This window comes from Anopheles nili, chromosome 3, assembly GCF_943737925.1.
Source record: "Anopheles nili chromosome 3, idAnoNiliSN_F5_01, whole genome shotgun sequence".
NCBI lineage: Eukaryota > Metazoa > Arthropoda > Insecta > Diptera > Culicidae > Anopheles > Anopheles nili.
This window is the reverse complement of record NC_071292.1, coordinates 67,146,866-67,167,180: the sequence shown is the minus strand read 5'-3', so window position 1 is coordinate 67,167,180 and position 20,315 is coordinate 67,146,866. Positions and strand designations below refer to the sequence as shown.

The window sequence follows — 20,315 nt, the reverse complement described above, 5'->3', positions numbered from 1 at the left end:
AGCACCGGAGGGAAATTTGCTTGTTTGTGGTTGAATTTTCGCTCCACCGGTGGTCGAAGTGATAAACTTTTCCCATTTTCCGCACGGGTGGAATATTCATGAGAGCCAGATTTTGGAATCGTACGCTAAAGCCAAACTCGTTGGCGGTTCGATGGTTTTTGGGGTTTTCGTTTTGCCCAAATCCACAGCGGGGCATCTAAATTATGCATCCAAACGATCGGGGGAGCATTATCCTAATTATTAATTTTTTTTTCCACCGTCTCGTTGTAACTCCTTTGCGTAGTAGATTCATAGTAGGGTGATTAGCAATGAAGGTTTTTTTCAACTCTTTTGAAGCTTTTTATTAAACTTCTAGCAATCATTGATTGAATAATATGTGCAAAAATGTGCTTTAAACGCTTACATATGAGTTTTATATTTTGATGCCATAAAATGTGTATCTAGCTACTAATTTAATGGAATTAAACAATTGACCAATTGTTTCTTGTACCATTGATAATAACTGTGAACCAAGAGCAGCCAGCTGTGAATAGTTTTCAAAGTGAGTTTTAATGTTCCTTTCGCCTTGTTGCAGTTTACAGAATCTTCGCTCTTTAACCACATCAAAGCGCTATTTTTTCGCATTAAACTTTACTTATTTTTTGCCTTCTTTTGTCTTTGCACAAAATATCACACACACACTCACATCCCTTCCAGGGATCGCTTCCTGCTAAGCTCCTTAAGAGGATATTTTTTAAAGTTTCCCGTATCAGCATCTGCTCCCGCGTATCCTGGCGCGTCAAACTTTTCTTTTCCCCAACCATCACACACCATTTCATCAGGACGCGTAACATTATTATTCCGCTCCACACGCCAGCCACGAATCTGCCGCACATCAGGCCATCTTCCGCTCCGACTCCGCTAATGATCTCACTCTCTCTCGTTCTCTCTCTTTCTCTTTCTCTCTCTCTTGTCCATAGCCCCACGGCGGCGATAAATCATATCCCGCTCACTCGCCACCCGACGCGAAGGAAAAACCCACCCCACTGGCCGGTGAATGACAGCGCGCGCCCGAACCGGGCCGGACTGGGCCGGACAGGGGTTCCGGACTGGGTGGTAAGGCTTCAGACTTGAGACCGTGCTATGCACGCTCGGGGCGGTTCGCAATGGCAGAGCCGCCGGAAAGCGTCGCTTGGGCCGCTCCGGCGGGCCCATCCGGCGTCGGGTGCGACCTGGAATGTGCAGGTGGTGCGTGGCAAAATGACGTCCCGTTGCCTGTGGCATGCCTGCCGTGCTCTCGTCCTTGGCATGGTGCTGATGTTCGTTGGGGGTGGAATGGCCACCGTCGGTAAGTTTCCCGAGTCGCTCTCGTTGGCGTTGGGTTCCTGATTGCCTTTCCTGATGGTTCTTTCTCCTTGCGATGGCAGGATACTACGCCAACAACTTTCCTTCGCTGTCGGACGTGCGGAGCAACAGCTCGTCGTCGATACGCGTCAAAAACGAACACCGCGGGTTGCACCTGAACAATCTGTCGTACGTCGGTCCGATCATCATGGGCGTGGGAGGTAAGTACCAGCGTGAGGTGCCACTTTTATTTTCCTTGCACCATCGTGCAGGATTTTGACCCCGAGTGTGCGTATATTTACATAGGATAATGAGTCGTTGGTCCAACCTGGTTTCGCGCGGATGTATTTTCTAATTTCCCGCGCAAGGGTCAGGAGAAAATTGGCCAAAAATTTAGCACTCAATTTCACGGGAGATTGAACGAAGGGACAGAAAGAGGAACACGCGTATATTTGGCGTTGGAGGGCGTTGAAGGAGATCCGAGAGCTGCTTTGGCAACATCAATCAGCATTAGTTTACAATTTGCTTTATTTGATTTAGTACGTGTTGGGTGGTGCGTATGCACTCGCAGACACACACACACGTAATGTGGGGTTGCATCAGTATCAATATTTACATGTAAATCAACAGCTCTCTGCCTCGGAATGGTTTATGTTGGGCCAGCGCCAGCGGAAAAGAAAATATTATTCAACTTCACTCCCTCAACCGACCGAGCTGAAACATAATAACAATTTCGGCGCCGGAGAGCGGTTTCAGAAGCGCCAGTGGAACGGAAAGAATTATTCATGTTTAATGAAGTGCGAACCGCGCGGACCGACCATGCTTCGTGCTTTCGTGGTGCCACGAACTCCAAAACAGAACCGTGTTGATGAGCTTTACATGGAGAAGGATCGCATCCTTGCGCCATGCGGCACCGTTTGGAAGGGCACGAGAAGTTCCGCTCGGTAGGTTTAACAAAGCAAAACGTACGCGACGAGGATGTTGAGGAAGCTGCGGTCCTTCAGACTGTGAAGCGATTCACCGCTCGTCGCCGTTACGTTGCTGAGCTAGACGTTGTGGAGCGCTTTGACGGGCTGCATTAAGATGTTCGGCGCATTGCAGAGGACCTAAAACCGTGACCGGCAATTGGTGTAATGTCTTTCGTTGTACTGGCGGTGCTATTAGAACAATCATTGAACAGATTATTGAGAGCAGCTTTGTACTGTGTCGGAGCTTTTAGGACCTTGATGGAAATTGCCGCGTGTTGTTGGAGCTTTCGTTGTTTAATATCAAATTAGTTTATTTTGAAATAATTGATAATGCATAGTATGCATCGATTTTTTTGCATTCTTTAATATGCATTAATGCTTCACTTAGTGCCAACATCTCCTGCTCTAAATGCTTTACATTTTAAGGATATGATTCGTAAGCTTTCCTCACAGGCTACTCCCAAAACTGATTAGCTGTTTCAATTATGTATACAAATTGCCTCTGTAGCGATTCATAATGATAGTCAATTAGGAAGCGTAATTGAAAAATGAATAAAAATATCAAAACCACCCTAATTCTAACATATCATCGGTGATAGCTTTCCATCGTAATGTTGCCTCCCAACATCTTCAATACGACGGCAAACATGGCTTACACAAAAGAAATACCTTCCTCGTCTCGATCGTACGTACTTTTCCGAGCTTGAACAAACGGAGCGATACTAAGCAAATCCAGCAAACTGAAAAGCATCGTGCGACGGCGAGAAAAAAGGGCATAAAAACCATGAAAACTCCTGCTTCATCGAGCTCGATGTCGCCACGGGGCGCACATGCCCGCCAGCGAGGACGTCGTCTACGTCTACCGACGAACGAACAACAACAGCAAAAAACAGATCCCCGAAAAAGCTCTCCGTTTGTCGGAAAGAAACATGCAGCGTACGGCATTGAATGGAAAATAATACATCCGAATTGAAAGCGGACGTCCTTTGTGTGACGAGATTCAAGAGGAATGTGATAGCAGGCGCTCATACACACACACACCCACAGTGCACACTGTTTAACGAAGCCGGAATGTGGCTACCTCCCAGGGTCCCATTTGGGTCGAGCGTGAAAATATCCTGTGTGACACGGGCGTATGCAAATTGGTTCCACTCGTCATCCGCAGCCGCCAATCTATGCAGGACAAATTTCCTCGCCAATACAAATGCCGGACGATCATAATCGTAATCGTGAAGGTCGGTTGCGGTGGTTTTGCGAGATGTTTTGACGAACGCAAGCAACGATGTGCATGATATCTAAATTATGGATATTGGTTGACGTCCTGCTGGCACGTTTTGGGCAATTTGTTCATGTTCACGAAGCTAATAAGGATTTTGCGAGATAAAATTATGATACTATGGAGTGTTTTGGATGGTATGAAATGTATATTTACTACAATTTGTAAACCTTTATCAAGTACGCAAGAAAGAAAAATACATAAAATAATACTTTAATCATTTAACAAATCAAAAAATAAATTATGTCATTAAAGATAAACCTACGTTACGTAAGAAAATGTCAACTAACTTTATGCGCTTTAAAGCTTAGTTCAGTCTTAGTTCAGTTCAGTCGTTTTAAACTCTTGTGTACATGCTGATGTGTGGTGAAAATGCTCTCCCAACCGGATTGTACCAACGGCCCGCGTGTTTCAAAGCTGAAAAGAAGACGGTGCATCCCCACACGATCCGTTGCGTTTGCTAATTGTACGTTCATTTCGCGACTCGGTGATTCGGTTTGTCATTTCACATGTAACATTCGTGCTCCCAATCCACAAACGCACTGAATGGTTTTACATGCCCTTTATTTCCTTGCTGCAAACGAGAATCCTTTCTGTCGCGTGGTAGCATCATCGTGCGCGTATTTCACGGTTGTTCTTTTCCGAAAACTTCCAACGCCACAGGCTGACAACAACAAAAAAAGACAGCAGAACGACCGTGACCTCGCAAAAGAGAACAAAATAAACGAAACACCCACCAACGTTCCAGAACCGGGCGTGAGCAACAAAACAGTTTTACGGTAAACGAAAAGAAAATACTGTCTGACAAATGGAAAAGATGTGTCTGACATTTGAGCAAAATTGAAATGTTAATGTGGCATCGTTGTGAACGGGAGCTGGAAATGGAATTCCCTGGATCTAGTCCCGCCATCTTGTCTCGTGGTGAATGCCAGCGACCTTCGAAAAGATAGGCAAGGGTTTATCGTTTGTTAAACGCAATCAGGTGGTTGCACATCGAGGCACATTCCTCGAGAAATTTGAGGTTTTGCTTTTCAAAAACTCCAAGCAAAAGCTCACCATTTCTGTTTGCCTATTTCGACCGTTCAACCGTTTTTGTTCTTCCGGTTTCTCTCGGCAGGTTTCATCGTGGTGGCCTCGTGTGTGATGACGTTTGAGGCGCGAGATTCGGCAGCTAAGGTGGTACCGGCTCGGTTTAAAGTGAACGCTCAAGGATCAGCTCGAAATGCCAGCCGCAACAATAACTCCCGACGATCCACGGGTAAGTCGAACTTGGACTGTTTCTTGGGAAAATCTATCGTCTAAAATGTGGTGCGGTTATGATGAAAAACCAAGCCATCTATCTGTCATTGGGCCCATTCACCGTCATCCTGAAAAGGGTCTAAGAAACACAAATCAAACGTCAGTGATAAGGTTCACCCGTTGAGAGTTGTCGGCGTTCTCTCGCGAAGGGGGTACAAGAAAGGTCCTTTTTGAAAAAATCCCGTCTTACGTATTTTGATAGACACCGGTCCGAGCAGATAAATGAGGGTCCGTTTCGAGTGAGAGATTCGTGTCCTGACTTAGGGAACACCAGTAAGGTTTAGATAAATTTTGTAATCAATTTTCGCACTAAAATAACGTTCCAAGAAAAGGACAGGTGAACCTAAAAAAGTTGAAAACCAGGAAGAGCAGCATCTCGCTTGACAAACACGTGGAATATTGTGATTTTCTTTCTGTTGCCGCAGGACATTCCGTGACGTCGAAAGTTACGACAACGGCACGGAAATGGGCAAACAAAAGACGGTTGCAATATTCCACCACAAGAGGCACGTATTACTGGTGCTGGACATCCAGCCGGAAGGAAAATACACCATAACGGTGCAAACACGCTACGAACGTCCATGAAAGAGATGTCCTCGTGTGCGATGGGTTTGTGCTAGAAGGCGAACGCAAAATTAAGCCATCGAGAAAGAAGAGGCAAGTTGAACAAAATCAGGAAGGTGTAACGAAACTAGTTAGTTAGATCGTTTTGGAGTATGTTCGACCTTTACGTGTTGATTGTATGTTATGGGAGGCAGCGCATAAATCAAGAGTTGTTCAAAGTGTATGCTATAATTTCGAAGCTTTTCCCAAAAGCTCGACTAAAATACTTTATTGTTATTGTTGTTATTTATTTAAAAACGGCCCGGCCGTATTTAGATTTGAATAATTTTTTGTAAGCTGAAAGGCATTTCCTCCCAACAGCCGCTGATAGCCTTATCCCGGGCTGACTCGGATGACTAAAATACTTTAAAAATACTCGAAATAAATTGACAATTAGAAGAGTGTTCAAATTATAAAAATAGTTTACATGAAAAGCTTATAAGAGTAAAAACTCTAGACATTTAGTTTTTGCCTCCAGTCCTAGTGTTACAAAAACTAAATTATTCATCAACAGTTTAAGTTAAAGTAATTACAGCCTTGTCCAAAAAATATGCAAATAACTGCCTTCATTTCAACTGCTCAACAACAACTGCTCATCTTCTACTTTCAACTGCATATGCGCAGGATGTGGTTCTGGCGTTATCTTCGGTAATAAAACAAAACCCATCAGCTCCATCGCTAAATGTCACCCGTCGTTTGGCTCCCCGTTGGGACAAGTGCCGTGCCTGCCTCATTTTCGCACCACAACAACTTTTGCCGCGGCTACACGCGTCCTTCCGCAATTAAAGTTTGCTTGTTTGTGGCTTACTTTATGCCCGCAGGAGGAGACCCCAAAACTTCTGCCCACCGGCAACCCGCAGCTCGGGCAAAACGAGATAAAGGACCATCGTTACGGGCGCGTGTGAGAAGTGTTTGCACTATTCCCACGTCGGCATGGAAAAGCGCACACTACGGTCTGTTGCATCGGCGGATTACAAGATGCCACCCAGCGAGAGGGTGGACTGGACGATAAGAGTGCCGTTCTAGACTCAAGAACGCCGTTTCGATGGTGGTTAAAGTTTGTCGGATACAACTTTTGTCAAGTGCAGCCGACTTTTGGGGCTTCGTGGTGGAAGTACCCCGAAGGACGACTTCTAGCATCAATTTGCAGCTCCCACGTTGTGTGTGGAGACTTTCTGTCAACTTGTTATGAAACTTTTTCATTTTTGAGGGTGCGAAAGCGAAAGATTATGCATTATTGTTATTATTTTGTGCTAAACGGTTTCACGGGAGCAAATAGAACTGATTCGGAGATTGAGCTAGTTTTGTTTGAATATTAAACATCGTCCTTTATGGAGAGCTCTACGGGTTACAGAAATAGAGAAGCACTTTCAGAAGTTGGCTTGCAAAGATGTGGCTTTTCACAGGGACTTATAGCAGGGCATTGGTTGATGTTAACATACAGCTGTTAGAGGTTTGCGTCTCGTAGCACATCGCCCTCAAAAAAATAAAATATACCATCTTCTCTAAGTAGCTGCTCGCAGGTCTGCCAATGCCATCGCTCATTTTTCTTTTCTACCTTCCATTTCAGGTGTCTCGAACGGTCCAACGGCCATCGTGGGATCGCAGACCGCCCGCTGGGAGCAGCACTTGGGCGTCTTTCGAACTTCGCCCGCGACCGAGCAGGTCCCGGACCGAAAAGCACTCACAGCAGCCCTCGTGCACTTCTCCAAAGCCTTAGGGTATGTTGGTGGACGTTACGCTGTGCGAACCGATAAGAGTGTTTGGGTTCTTTTTTTGTACTTGCTCAAGGATGCTACATCATGGGCGAGCAAGGAGAGAGTGTTTCGTCTCGTGCCGAAGTGAAGTGAAGCGTATTTGCGAAGAGGGTGTACATTTTTCGATTTCTTCAAGTTTACGGTTCAAAATCTAGGTAATCGGCACGAAAGAGTGCTGTTAAGAGGTCACACTATGAAATATTGCCACAGAGTCGCTGTTTGAGCGCCAGGTTTCATTTTAAAGTAACTTGAAATATGTAGTACCCTTACAGAAAGAACTGACCTTAAATCACTGCTTATAAAAAAGCTAGTATCTACGTTTGGTAAGATACTTCAACATAGGGTAATAATGTAATTGTGTGTTCAATCCAAACGTACCCAGTGTTAAAAAGCCAATTTTACTATCGCGCATTCTGCCAGCGTAACTTGCTGGCGAATTTCATAAGTCCTGTGCAATATCGTCCTTTCATGCCACCATCAAATCGTGCTGCAAACGGATGCTTTCACCTGAAGCTACATCCTAACCGGCATTCCTTACGCCTACTTCGCCAAAAGCCAGACTCCACTCCACTGAAAATGTATGCGAATAAGATGCGCATAATATCCAAGCAGGCGAATGCCGTTGCAGCGAGAAAGCTTGCCATCCCCGGTGTCAAGTAGCTCACACAAATCGGGAAATAACTGCACTAGCACTGCACCTCAAGAAGGTGTTGGGCGATAACGTGAGTTTGTGCGTGAATCGGAAGAAAATATATCAAGGTGAATTCACATATAACGATAGCTTGCATAGAGGCTCGGTGAACGAATGAATATTGCTCACAAATATTGGAATTTTCGTTATTTTTTTTTCTCTTTCAATCAATTTCCATGCGAAAGCGAACGAGAAGAAGTTGGACTGCATTTTCTATTTTCAACGTCTTCTCGACTTAATATTCGTTAGATCTTGTCAAAGAAGAATCAAATTGTTCGCTGTGAATATGAGCCTTATGAGGGGTCGCTTTCTTTGCTCGTCAATTGGAAACTAGAGTATTGAAATATCCCAGGGTTTCCCAGAAAGGATCAAATATCGTCCTTTCCATGCCTTCGCTGGAGTATTTTCATATCCGACAGTCAATACTAATGGATTGCTTGCCATGCTAATACTTTTATCCCGAAATGGTCGCTGGGTAAAACAGGCTGCCAGGCGGCAGATGAAACCACTCACCCTTGGGCTGTAATATCGTTTACGATCGGACTGTACCATTGAATTACCGTTCATATCGATGAGCCACGCCAGCCGCACGCAAGATATGTTTGCCTCATCTTGCAAGATTGGGAGGGGCTATTTTTGGAAGCAAATCGATACTTCTTTCATCCGGACCGGGCAGGTGGATTGATGCAAGTTTTTCTCCCAGAACACGACGGGTCCGGGACCGTTGGTAACCTGATAGCCGATGCCATGGAACCGTTCTCGGTACGCAAATACCAGCCGTAGATTGGGGTCGATGGTATGGACGACCGTTAAAAGGAATGTTTTCGCGTTCAGGTCTTCGGCTGCCTTTGCAGGTTCGGATCTTTTCTTTTCGTCCAGCAAACGGCATGCCTGTTTGAGAGGATCAGACCAAAATCAATACGAAGCGCTGATATATTTCAAAAACCAAACGAATAGTGACGCAATACGGTTGGATTTTCTCACCCAAAAGCCACCCCACGCTTGCACACGGGGAAGCAAAATCCTATTTCGTTGACGACTGTCGCAGCGCTACTTTCACGGACCATCGGAGACAGATGAAAACCCCAAATCTAATCGCCAACGGCCATCAACACCAGCGCCTTATCGGGGTGCATTATCAGCGGGATATACAGTCGTGTGCCCTAGTTTTTCGCGCTCTTTTCCACACAAGGGAAGACGAAAGCCCTCGATATGGCGTGCGAGCATGAAAATCATTTGTTATACGATTTCCCAACCAACCGAACGGGCGAGCTCAAAAAGGACCCCACGTGGTCGGGCACGGAAGTGGCCGTATCGTCCAAATCGGACGGTCTAGCTTGTACAAATGACAAGAAATCACAACATTTCGCGTTAAGTTCAGCTAAGCTTACCGGCTCTCGATTCACACTCGGGTCGGAAAAGCGACCCGGGTGTTCCATTTTCCGCGTACCATAAGCGAATGGGCGAAGAATTTGCGATGGTGGGGGATCGCTTTGACCGGCTGACCACGGAACACAACAACCGGACAGCGTGCCGGTGCCATCGATGCCACGCTATGTAATTTGTGCAACGGCTACGGCGGCCGACTCCAACTGGGTGTAATTGTACCGTGTTTCTGGGCACCTTTCTTGGCTTTTCCTGCCGTCAGACGACAATGAAATCGGGTTACTGGGAAGGTGCGGTACGTTTTTCCTTTGTCGACATACCGTTGAAAGGATAATTTAATCTGCCCGGGAAGGCAAAACTTTGCACCGTACCACGCCTTAGCCAAAGAGCTCTTGAACGAGGGGAGTTTGGAAAGTGAAATACTGGTATTTCATCGTTTATACGGTTTTCATGCGCTTGGATGACGCTTTCATGGAGCGTTTATCGTGTGCTTGCGCGGGTTTTACACAAGCAATAACCCGTAATCGTAATTTGAAGGACAATCCAAAGGATACTATGCTTTATTTGTAAACGCAATCATTTTTACAACACACAATCGTCTTTGATAGTTGGGAAATTGTCCCACCATAAACTCGTAAAGTAACACTAAAACACAACAATTTATGTACCATTTGGAGCAAATCTCCTCGGGCAACATTGTTACATTAAATAGCACAATACCAACGCATTCGGTGGCGAGGATTTCCTAGCACCGTTTGACGACACTTCCAACCGCATTTGGTGTTGATTAAATTTTCCTTACGACTTACATTCCATCTCGTGCCACCCAGTGCAGTAGTGGAGCATGAATTGCAGAACGTCACATTTATTATCGAGCAACAAACAGCATTCTGCTCGGCTGAGATGTACATCGTTTCGTGAGGATGGTTTCGACCCTTCACAGCTCGGTCAAGCGTGTTTACCTCCATTTTTCATGAACATTCTGCAGCAGTGGGATTTCATATTGCCTCAATCAACAACTCGTCGCTCCCGGAAGCATTGTTTTACTTTCGACATCAATTAAACAACACCACCAGTGTGGCAAAAAAAACATGCCAGTTCCGTACGATGCTGGGCATATGACATCATGCATGATTCTGTTGGGAAAAGCCAATTGAGAGGTAAAATTTGATTGCATTATTTGCGAATGTTATCACGAGAACAACCTGAAGCACTACTAGCACAATGTTTTTGTGGAACACGCCTGCCGGTGGAATCAGATCTTCAAGAAGATTACCACGAAACATTGTACATCTCACTCAATGTTTCATGTGTGAATGTTTCACAGAAAATGTTGCAGGAGCTGGAGTTTGTTTTTTTTAACGCAGAAAGGAGCATTACTTTGATTTATTCCACTAACATTATGTTGATGATGATGAATACCTTTTGGCAGTGTGCAGAACTGTACCTGTCTGAATATAATAGCTGGTTGATTATTTTGCAAGTGCTCCCAAAAATTACTTTTAAGCTCGTAAAGAATGTAGATTTATTTGCAATGCCTTTCCGGCTCAAACACGCTGGACGGATGCTCGCACAACAGACTGATTTATTATTGAAGACGCGCAAACTAGCATATTTGGCTGCAAATAGAACAGCTTCCTCGGCAGCTGTCGATTAATCATCGTGAATTATGTCAGCTAATCATAGCAATAATGATAATGCGGTGAAAGCGGTAACAAAATGCGCCATTCCTGGCCACGAGGATACTATTTCTTTACGGCTCCCATAACCGTCATTGCAAAAGATAGGTACAAAAAGACGAAAACACAAGGCCAGTGGAACGATTTATCATACAACACTCGAGCTCCAGCGTCCCATCATCACCAGCGGCTCAATAAGGACGAAAGCTCGCGAGATGCGGGTTAAGAAGCCACCAGCTAAGGATATCTCATCCGCTTGAGTCGCCTTGATGGACCGAGCTTCTAAGCTCCGTTTCAAAACCTGCGGGGTGCTTCTGATGTTTTATGATCTCTTACGCCACCACTATCTCTCGCTTCTTTTTCTTCTACCTCGCCTTGAAGGACACCCAAATCGTCACCTCACCGACGACCGAGCGCGGGCCAAAGTCGGCGGGTGTCCCGGAGCGGTTCGGTGCCCAATTTGTACGCCGAGAAGCTGAACGTGCCCGCGATGGCATCCGGTTCACCAGCCAACGTCCGTTCAGAGGGTCCAACTAGCCATCGGCACCACCGAGGCTCGAGGGTAAGCAGCATGGTGCAACGGTCAACGAGGGAAGCCGTCGGAAGCGGAGGACTCCTGCATCCCGGGATGCTTCAGTTCCACAGGCACGCTTTGTCGGTGGACGAACCGGAACCGCTGGCCAGGTGAGTTGAAGGATGAGAAACCCGCCGAAAGAAGCGTAAAGTCGTTTGTTGAAGCGAAGAAATGTAAGAACTTGATGGATCGTGGAACATTTTAAGACACTTTATTGGAATAGTTCTTAGACGCAAATAGATTATCATCAATATTTTATCAGTAGCGTGTCAGCAGCTTGATTCCACAAATGAAACATCAATAAAATCAACTCGTAGCTAGAATACAATAAAAACATATCGGTAAAGTTAAACTTAAATAGCTTAAATAGCTTCCGAACATAAGATTTATTTCTCTTGATTTGACCAATGAAATGTGCATAAATATGTCACTACAATTCAACCCTATTTCGCATCTACGTTCACTGCCTAAATGCTCCCTCTGTTCAAACAACTATAAACTGCGATCCATCATCTAAAGAAAAGCCACACAACAAAAACCTGTTTCCACATCCAAATGGTGTAATTTCTCTTCGGTCGAGTTGCGAACTAGCGCAGAACTGCTGACCCACCGCTTAGAAATTACGATCAAACCGTCCATGTTTATTCACCGTTTCCTTATTGTGTGGGCATGTTTTCTTTTTTTAGTTTGTAACTCTCTCATTCTCTTCCCCCCAAAAAAGGACCCTCAATCAGGCTGGTTCGCATGGGTCAGTCCAGTACGGCTATGGAGGCGAGATCGTGCCTGTGCACCGTCTGCGAGATCGCAACAAGCGCTCGGATACGGCCCGCCGGCACGTCCTGTCGCGTCAGACCAAGATCGAAAAGGACGAATCGGTCGGTAGCCCCAAGCACGGTCGCGTCAGCCGGCGCGCCTCCACCATTTCGAACACATCGGTGTCCTCGAAGTTGAACCGAAGCAGTCGGCGTGCCTCCACAATCTCCAAGACGCCAAGTGTCGATTCGCGTGGAGCCGCTTCGACGATCGAGATAAACAGCCCAGACCGGTCGCTGTTGCTTGGTTTGACGCCCCCACGGAAGGCATTCGGTCCGATTTCAACGCCGTCGGTTGAGAAAGAGTGCAGGTAGGTGGATGTTGGTTTTCGGAGCTTTCTAGCACGATTCGTGGGGTTGAATTCATTTATATTGTTAAAATGTTTCAATGTTTCGAAACTCAAAAGAAAGAATTTATCACTAGAATTTTGAAATATGTTATCCAATTATTTCCGTTGAAAAGCTTTAAAATTAACGACACTCAACAACGGGCAACAAATCACATTACTGGAATCTTTTTTTTTGCATCAAAGCTGGACGAAGTAAAACAGGAAAGATTTTCCTCACCCACACCACATTAACGGCGCGCAAAACGACAAAGAAGCGCGACCGTAATCATAGGTCATCGGTAGAAACCATCAAAGTAGCCACATTCGAGCTCTTCGCCATCTGTTGAGCGGTCCCGCGATTATTCAAATTAATGCCCAAAAATTGGCCGTCCGTTCCCATCCACACCCGAGCAGCGTCAGGCCTTTGTTCTCGAAAAACAAAAAAGTTTCTAATTCCGTTCCGCCACTTGCATCCATCTCGTCCCTTCTGTCCCACTCCACCCGACCGGCAAAGTTCAATGTCTCCAGGGCTGTGGTGTTCATTTTTTCCCATCAGCGTATCGATTTCGAGCGGCCATTTTTGGGGCCCACCCGCGCCGTTGGGACGTGGGCATTTTCCAGCCGCTGTTTTGGTCCTTGTTTCCATGCCTTTCACCCGAGCGTGCGGAGGTGGATTGCTGGTAAGAGGAAAAACGAAACGAAAAACTCAAATCGAGTTCCACAGTTGACTGACCCGTGTGCGGTTTGTCGGCGGATCCCAGGAATGCGTGGCTGTTTGGGCACTAAGGACATTCGCATTTTTCTTTTCGCTTTTCAACATCCCCGATTACGGTGGAAAGGGAGAGAAACAATCACCGCTAGATTTGACCCACCCACTAGTTGGGTGGTGGTGGGCGTAAAGGAAACAACAATAAGCCCTTCGTCACCATGGTAACGCGCGAATGGCTACGGATGACTCGCGCATTGCGTGAGGTGGTGTCGGACGGAAAATAAATAAATGCCACGACGCAACAGGATTGGCGCGTGTCAGGTACATAATTCCCTCGGGCCATTCGATGGCGTTAGATAAAGTGGCCCTTCGCCTAGTTCGCCTTTTTTGTTGTGCTTCTCTCCACGACAACGGCACGCCAAATTCCGTTCCGTCACGCAACGATGCTAATGACCGAATTATTATTACACCCCTGTTCTACCCGAAAGGGGTAGGTTCTTTTTTGGCTAAAATAGCAAAGGAATGATTTTGCTACCTTACAGCCTTTTTTTTCAATTTTACATTTACCTCTTTTTTCTGTGTCCTGGTTTCTGCTTTCCACTTCCCAGGAGCCAGCTGTCCATCTGCTCGGAACCAGCGGCGATCAGTCAGCGCAATCTGTCCTGTCAATCGAGCCTTGAGCCGTGCGTGCCGGAAGAGGAAAGTTCACCCGAGTACGAACAGGCGGACGAGGATGCGAAGAATAAAAAGGACGCTACTGACGGCGACGGAGGACTCACCCACGGAAAACAACCCACCCCTTCGGAGGTGCCTCCCGCCACGGAAAACCCACCCTTACGGCCGGACTCGCTAGTACTCACCCCCAAGACAGCCGGCACGGAAGAAACGGCCAGCCGACAAGTGCATCTCCAGCGAAGCAACTCGACCAAAAGCTTCCGCAAGCCAAAACCCAAAGTAACGGGCAAAAAGCTTAGCAACGAGTACGATCAAATCTACGTCATTAGCTCCGGAGCTGCCGGAGCTGCCGGAGGTCCGGGGCCAGCCGGAAGCCAACGCTATCCTAATTTCCAACCGCATGCGCACCCCACCGACGACGACCATTACGATTCGATCGAGGTCATCCACGAGCGGCGGAGCAAAAACTTTTCCAAATCACCGGCACCAACAAGCCCGCAGGACGAAGGACACGTGGCTAGCGGTTCGGGAGAGGGCGAGTACCGGAAGATGGGATCGAACGTGATTAGCGTCGTGGCGGACATATCGCCTGCTCCTGCCAGCAACGTAGTGGAATCGTGCGCGAGCAAGGATACGCTTCCGGAAGTGGCGAATGATGCTGGATCGTCTGAAGTGACGCAAGCGAACGGCATCGTTACGACAACCGAAGGCGACCAAATGGTGGCCGCGAGCTACCCGAAGGATCAAACCCCTTTGGCACTGGGGCCGAGAAAGGACGAGAACAAAGACTCACAATAAAAGGCTGTCTGACCGCTGGAACAGAATAGTTGACCTGCTCGCTGTACGCTCAGCGGAAGCCGTGGGACGTAATGTGTGTGAAATCGCTCGATAAGTGTTGAAAAGTAGTTGCCGACCAGCCAGGCACCAGTGCCATTTCATCGCCTTCAGCGCAAAAATCTACCCCTACCGATACCGGGTGATGTCCTGCCGATGTCCGGGACGATGGGTGCAATTGTGCGCTGCAGTAGCTTCCTATCGAAGTTGGGTCAAACGGTAAGACGGCAGAACAAGCGCCCTTGGAGGCGTCTTTTCATACTTTTCCTGACATGAATGCAGCCGTCGGGGAAGCAGTTGGTGCATTTTTCGATTACAAGGAATGGGATGTGCTTCGAGTTTCAATCATCCTTGTGATGACTGCTAGAGACTTATTTTCTGGCCCATCGGGGCGTTTGGCTTCGGTTGTTTTTTTTTCCTTTCTTGCAACAAAACTTAATAAATTGCTTGTGAAAGTTTCTCTTGAGATTCCATTCCGTTTAAAGCTTAAAGTAAGTGAAAATGGCTGCTATGTACAGAATAAAATAACTTCTAAAATAGTTTTTATTTAAGAAAGTACATTGTAAATGATTACATGCTTTGTTATAATTTTTCGATTGGTATAAATTACTTATAACATGAGTAAGTTGGTTGCTATAACATACATAATGTTTTTTATTTTTTTTAAAGCCATTTAGTTGGCAAATTGCCTGACGCATTTTTTCCAAGGCCTACTGTAGAACTGTCAACTTAAGGTTAAACTTGTTCTGCTATTGATGGTATTATACGTTAAAAAAACAAATTTGTTTATCTCTCTAGACCGTTTTAGAACAATATTTTACATTAAGATTCCGAAAAGGAACCGAAAACGGATCTGTTCAGTTTGTTGTCAACTGTTTATGGCCCGCACATTGTGGCACAAATGTTACATGTCTTATCTCGAACGAACCCATTTGTTTCCATAATCGCTCGCAATACGCTTGACATAGTTTCATCGACGCGGGTTGCAGACGACGCCACCGTTGAGCATTTCTGGATGGTTTCGCTTCGAGCGACAGATCATCCATCATCAAGCGAAGTAATCATGGGTGGAACCATGCTGCGGGAGTTGGAACGTTCGCTTGACTTTTCGCCACAACCCAAACGACTGGAATCGGATGAATTGCTGACCGCGGCTAAGCCACGTGCGGGCACGGCTTCGTAGGATGGATTTCACTCACTTTGTCCGAGTCGAACTTGGGTCTTATCCACACTCTGGCATCGTGAGACCGTTCTGCTTGGTTGGCAAATTCGTACACACGCCTTTAAACATCAGCATGAAGGTTCAGCACAGGTTCAGTTTTGACATCGTACGAAATTGAAACTTATTGCCAACCTTCCTTGACCAGAATGACCAAAACAATGATATCACTTGCCCTGAGCACTCTCAGATGTGTTGGAAAAGTTTTATGACAATCCCTTGGGACTCACATTCCACCCATTCGGAGACTTTTTGCTTTCGAATAAAAACGGACGGACAACTAACTTTCTAACCGCCGTGGGGTTTGACCGTTGGATAGCGAGTTAATACGAGAGGGAAAGTAGAAAAGCCTCCCAGTGCCATTTGTCGAGAGATTTCAGCGAAGTGGATAAAGGGTGGATGAAAAACCACAGCAACCTCCATCGTTTTGGTCTTTGTTTGAAGTCGTTTCATTTTGACTATTCGAAACTGTAACTGGCTGCAATCTGCCGGGGTGGTTCGGCAATTAAATTTCAATGATACCTTTTTTTGATGGGTGTTTTCACATCATATAACGTTTCGTCGTTCGTTTTAATTCTTCAGTATAAAAAAAATTATTTGATAACTAATTATTAATAATTATATTATTTAAAAAATCTTTAAATAATTTTTTTATCAAAGCAATAAAGAATAGAGAAACTAATAAAGCATTATTCAGATGTCACATTCCCCCAATGATCGAAACATACGATGCGGCTTCGTTAGTCGTCTCAAAAAGCAATTCGAATTTTCTCCAGGTGCACACGAAAAAGTCAATTACTTGATTCAAAAACACACCACGTGCAGCGTCTATTCTTGTGGTTGTGACCAACTCAGCCGTGCCGGCAACGAAACTCCTTCTTGTACCTCGAAAACAAAGCGCGACTTCACCGCATGCGTATAAAACCGATATGCAAAGCGAACGGAAAAGCTCGTCTTCAAAGCAGCCGAAGCGCAACCGATTCGATTGGGTAAAAATGATCGCGCCAAACCGCCTGGAAATTGGTACAGACAGGTCTTTCTCGCAATACGCACCACACGGCAGCGATGTTGGGCCTTCAGAAAAAAACGTCGACTTATGTAGCGATGAAAATTGGCACAAGAGAAGCGCACAAGAGAAAGAGAGAGACAGGGAGCCATAAACTCAATATCTAAAGATTGTTTACGCTCGAAACAAACACTGGCGAAGCAAGCACATGAAGCCTCCTGCAGAAAGGGCAACGAAGGTAATCCTGGCGTAAGAGTAACGCTTCACGCGGGCCAATCATATTGCGAACGAGGGAATTGAAATTGTTTCAGAGCAAAGCCAAACAGACTCACCGCGGAAAGGTACGAAAAGTTTCAAGGGCGCAAACGTGCAAATTGAACGCAGCAGAAACTAACCATGGTTTTCACGGGCAGGTGAAGAAACAGAAAAAGTAATAAAAGCACCCGACTAAAGTTACCGGCTCGTTTAGGATAAGCTTAAATTAGAACGGCGCAAGTAGTCACATGATGAGCGGCCTCCGAGCTAGTCGAGAGATGGGCAAGCGGTGCGGGAGAATTGATAATACCCACTTTAGAACCGTAAACTCAATGTAAATGTGGTTGTATTTTTTTTTGTTTCTGTTTCTGTTATGCTTTAGTGAGTGTTGTTTACTTTTTCAACAGCCGTTCATAGCGATAAGTAGCGAGTGTGATGGAAGGCGTACGAAAAAAAGTGGGAATTTACACACTACGCCTTCTTAGTATTCTTTCACACGAAAAAAAAAACGTTAACATTGGCCGCCCTTTCCTTGCAGGACAATGAACCGAGGAAAAACGGTGGGTATTCATAATGATAGTGATGAATTGCGAACGCACAGCACGGTATAGAGTGCAATACTTGAAACAAATATAGCAAGTTAAACGCAAGCCGCGAGTGTCCGTCAAAGTAGGCGTTGGTAGATAAATTCGGGACGTACATTTACTTGTGATTAATTCGCTAGGCATAAGCAATCGATGCGATAGAAGTTGTATGCTGCCCAACGTACTCGACCTCACAGGACTAACTAGGATCAGTAACATCTGCACGAAATGTCTTCACACTTGCTCACCGAAACCTCGGTTTAACTCACATCAATCATGGAAACAAAATAGAGCACTCTGCACGCGACCTCACCCACGGAAGTGGTACATAATTCGCGCGGATGGTTGTTTGAGGATGAATTACAGGCACGCGGTGCCAAAAAACGGAAGCAACACGAAAGAACACCGGGTCGTGCACGGGAAAACTCTTTAGAGATAACAAATTTGAACGTAGAGTTAATTCCCCGGTGCAGAGGTAGAAAAATCAGAGCTTGAAGTATATGTTGTTTGTTACGAGATTTTCGAGCGGCATTGTGATGTTTGCGTGTGTCGATGAGGATGCATTGTTGCACCGTACACGCAGAGTGGAGTGTATCGAAAGATTTCCAGTTATGATTTCCGGTCAATAGTTGCTTTTCGAACCCTGCAAATAGATGCCTCTCTGGACGAAGTTGTGTTTACCTTAAATATTACTCAATGTTACTCTTGTGTTTGTTTCCTTATGAAGAATATGATGATGAGTAGTAGAGCTCGAAATGGTGCGGGATTCTTTTTATAGCTCTTGTAGTCAGTAACGATTTCTATATCCGTTTTTCAACAGACGAACGAAATGATTTAAAACGAATTTTCCACGCACGCGAGGCCACGGATGGGAGCCAAAGTACGATTGTTAAACCAAATAAATAAACTCCCAACACTGTTCATGTTTTCGCGTTTGCACACGAACACGGAGACTGCTATCTCGGTCTCAGGTGAAGGATGATGTATATCTAACGCATGCGAAAGACAGTAAATAAATGTGGTTTTGGTGTACAAATTTGCTTGGAGTTGTTTTTGTTTCCAGTGTTTTTCCACTTGAGAAAGGTTGCCTGTTTACTTACTTAAACCTGCTTATGTAGGTGCTGTAATTGAAAAAAAAGTGAATTTTGAGCTATACTTAATATTTGCATTTCTAAAATTATATGCTCCGATGGAGCCGTAAACATAAACAAAGTTGAAAATAGAAAAGAATATAAAACCAACATAGAATATTTCGTGCTACTATAAATTATGAGCTAGATTAAAAAACCACTTGTCTGAAAATAGCTAGGATCCGATGGAGACGCCTGGTTGTTTTCGTTCATATTTATTTTCAATCACGTGTAAACTCTATAAAACGTGTCTATTTATACGTAAACAAAGTATACAATAGATAACAACATAGAATACTACTTTTTTTGAAAATTTAAATCATGAGCTATAAATAAGAACTGCATTTCTGAAAATAATTATGAGCCGATGGAGACGCCTGGTTGTTTACGCTCATACATGTGTTCAATCTCAAATTTTTTCATAAAATTTGCTTCGTTGGCTTATCGAAGGTAAATGTGTGAGTAAATAATAGGATGGAATATTATCTCTATACCGAAACGTTTTCTTTTTATATTCTAAATTTCTTTTTCAATTGTCCATGAAGACAACACATTTCAACACATGTTTCTTTGCCTTCGATGATCAACATAAACATTTTACTGTGACGTAGAACGCTTGGAATACAGATCAGAATTTACGCATATTTTGTGGTTTCAGAATAATTTTAGTCATGATCGTCTGCCGTTCCCAGTGCTGCTGCCAATAAACCGTATGAGAATGCTCAAAAAGCTGTTAAAAAAGCATCAACATCGTTAGCCAGTCAAGTGTTGTTACCTTTTTAAAGTACCACGATTGCCCGACGTTCACCGTGTTGCTCGTTAAACGCAAGTCAATAAAAGCACCCACAACGACTTGCGCGGATGTCTTACTCAAAAGCCCACCATCAGTATATGAGCATCGCCATGATGGTAATACCAAGGGCAGCACTTGGATGATTAGAGGCTTCGTCCCGCCATGCTACGATCGCATGTACCATCATAAAAAAGCACCGTGCGACATAATCAACCACGAACAGTGTCATTGCTCGGCACAAGAGCGTTCGAGTGTGGTTCCGGTCCTCACGCCATCTCAGACTCTCTGCACCCTGATGTGTCACTAAGACAACAGAAAAACAAGAGGCAAACATTCCTGGCTGCAATGGGAAACGTGCTTTTGTCTTGCCCGATTCGCACACCAACGTGAACGGTGCAAAGCGCGCTAACGAT

At 45.2% G+C, this 20,315-nt stretch overlaps 1 protein-coding gene across 1 annotated transcript; it reads left to right on the top strand.

The window, feature by feature from the left end:
* The first annotated feature begins 1,122 nt into the window (after window positions 1-1,122).
* LOC128724858 (uncharacterized) lies at window positions 1,123-14,879 on the top strand. Its single transcript, XM_053818580.1, has 7 exons — window positions 1,123-1,327; window positions 1,407-1,544; window positions 4,685-4,825; window positions 7,040-7,190; window positions 11,364-11,666; window positions 12,278-12,679; window positions 14,015-14,879. Exons 1-7 carry the CDS (start codon window positions 1,123-1,125, stop codon window positions 14,877-14,879), a joined length of 2,205 nt encoding a protein of 734 aa, XP_053674555.1.
* The last annotated feature ends 5,436 nt before the right edge of the window (window positions 14,880-20,315 follow it).

Coding starts and splice junctions, on each gene's coding strand:
- LOC128724858 (XM_053818580.1), top strand. CDS start 1,123: ATGCACGCTCGGGGCGGTTCGCAATGGCAGAGCCGCCGGAAAGCGTCG. Junction 1,545..4,684: donor GATCATCATGGGCGTGGGAG/GTAAGTACCAGC, acceptor TTCTCTCGGCAG/GTTTCATCGTGGTGGCCTCG. Junction 4,826..7,039: donor TAACTCCCGACGATCCACGG/GTAAGTCGAACT, acceptor CTTCCATTTCAG/GTGTCTCGAACGGTCCAACG.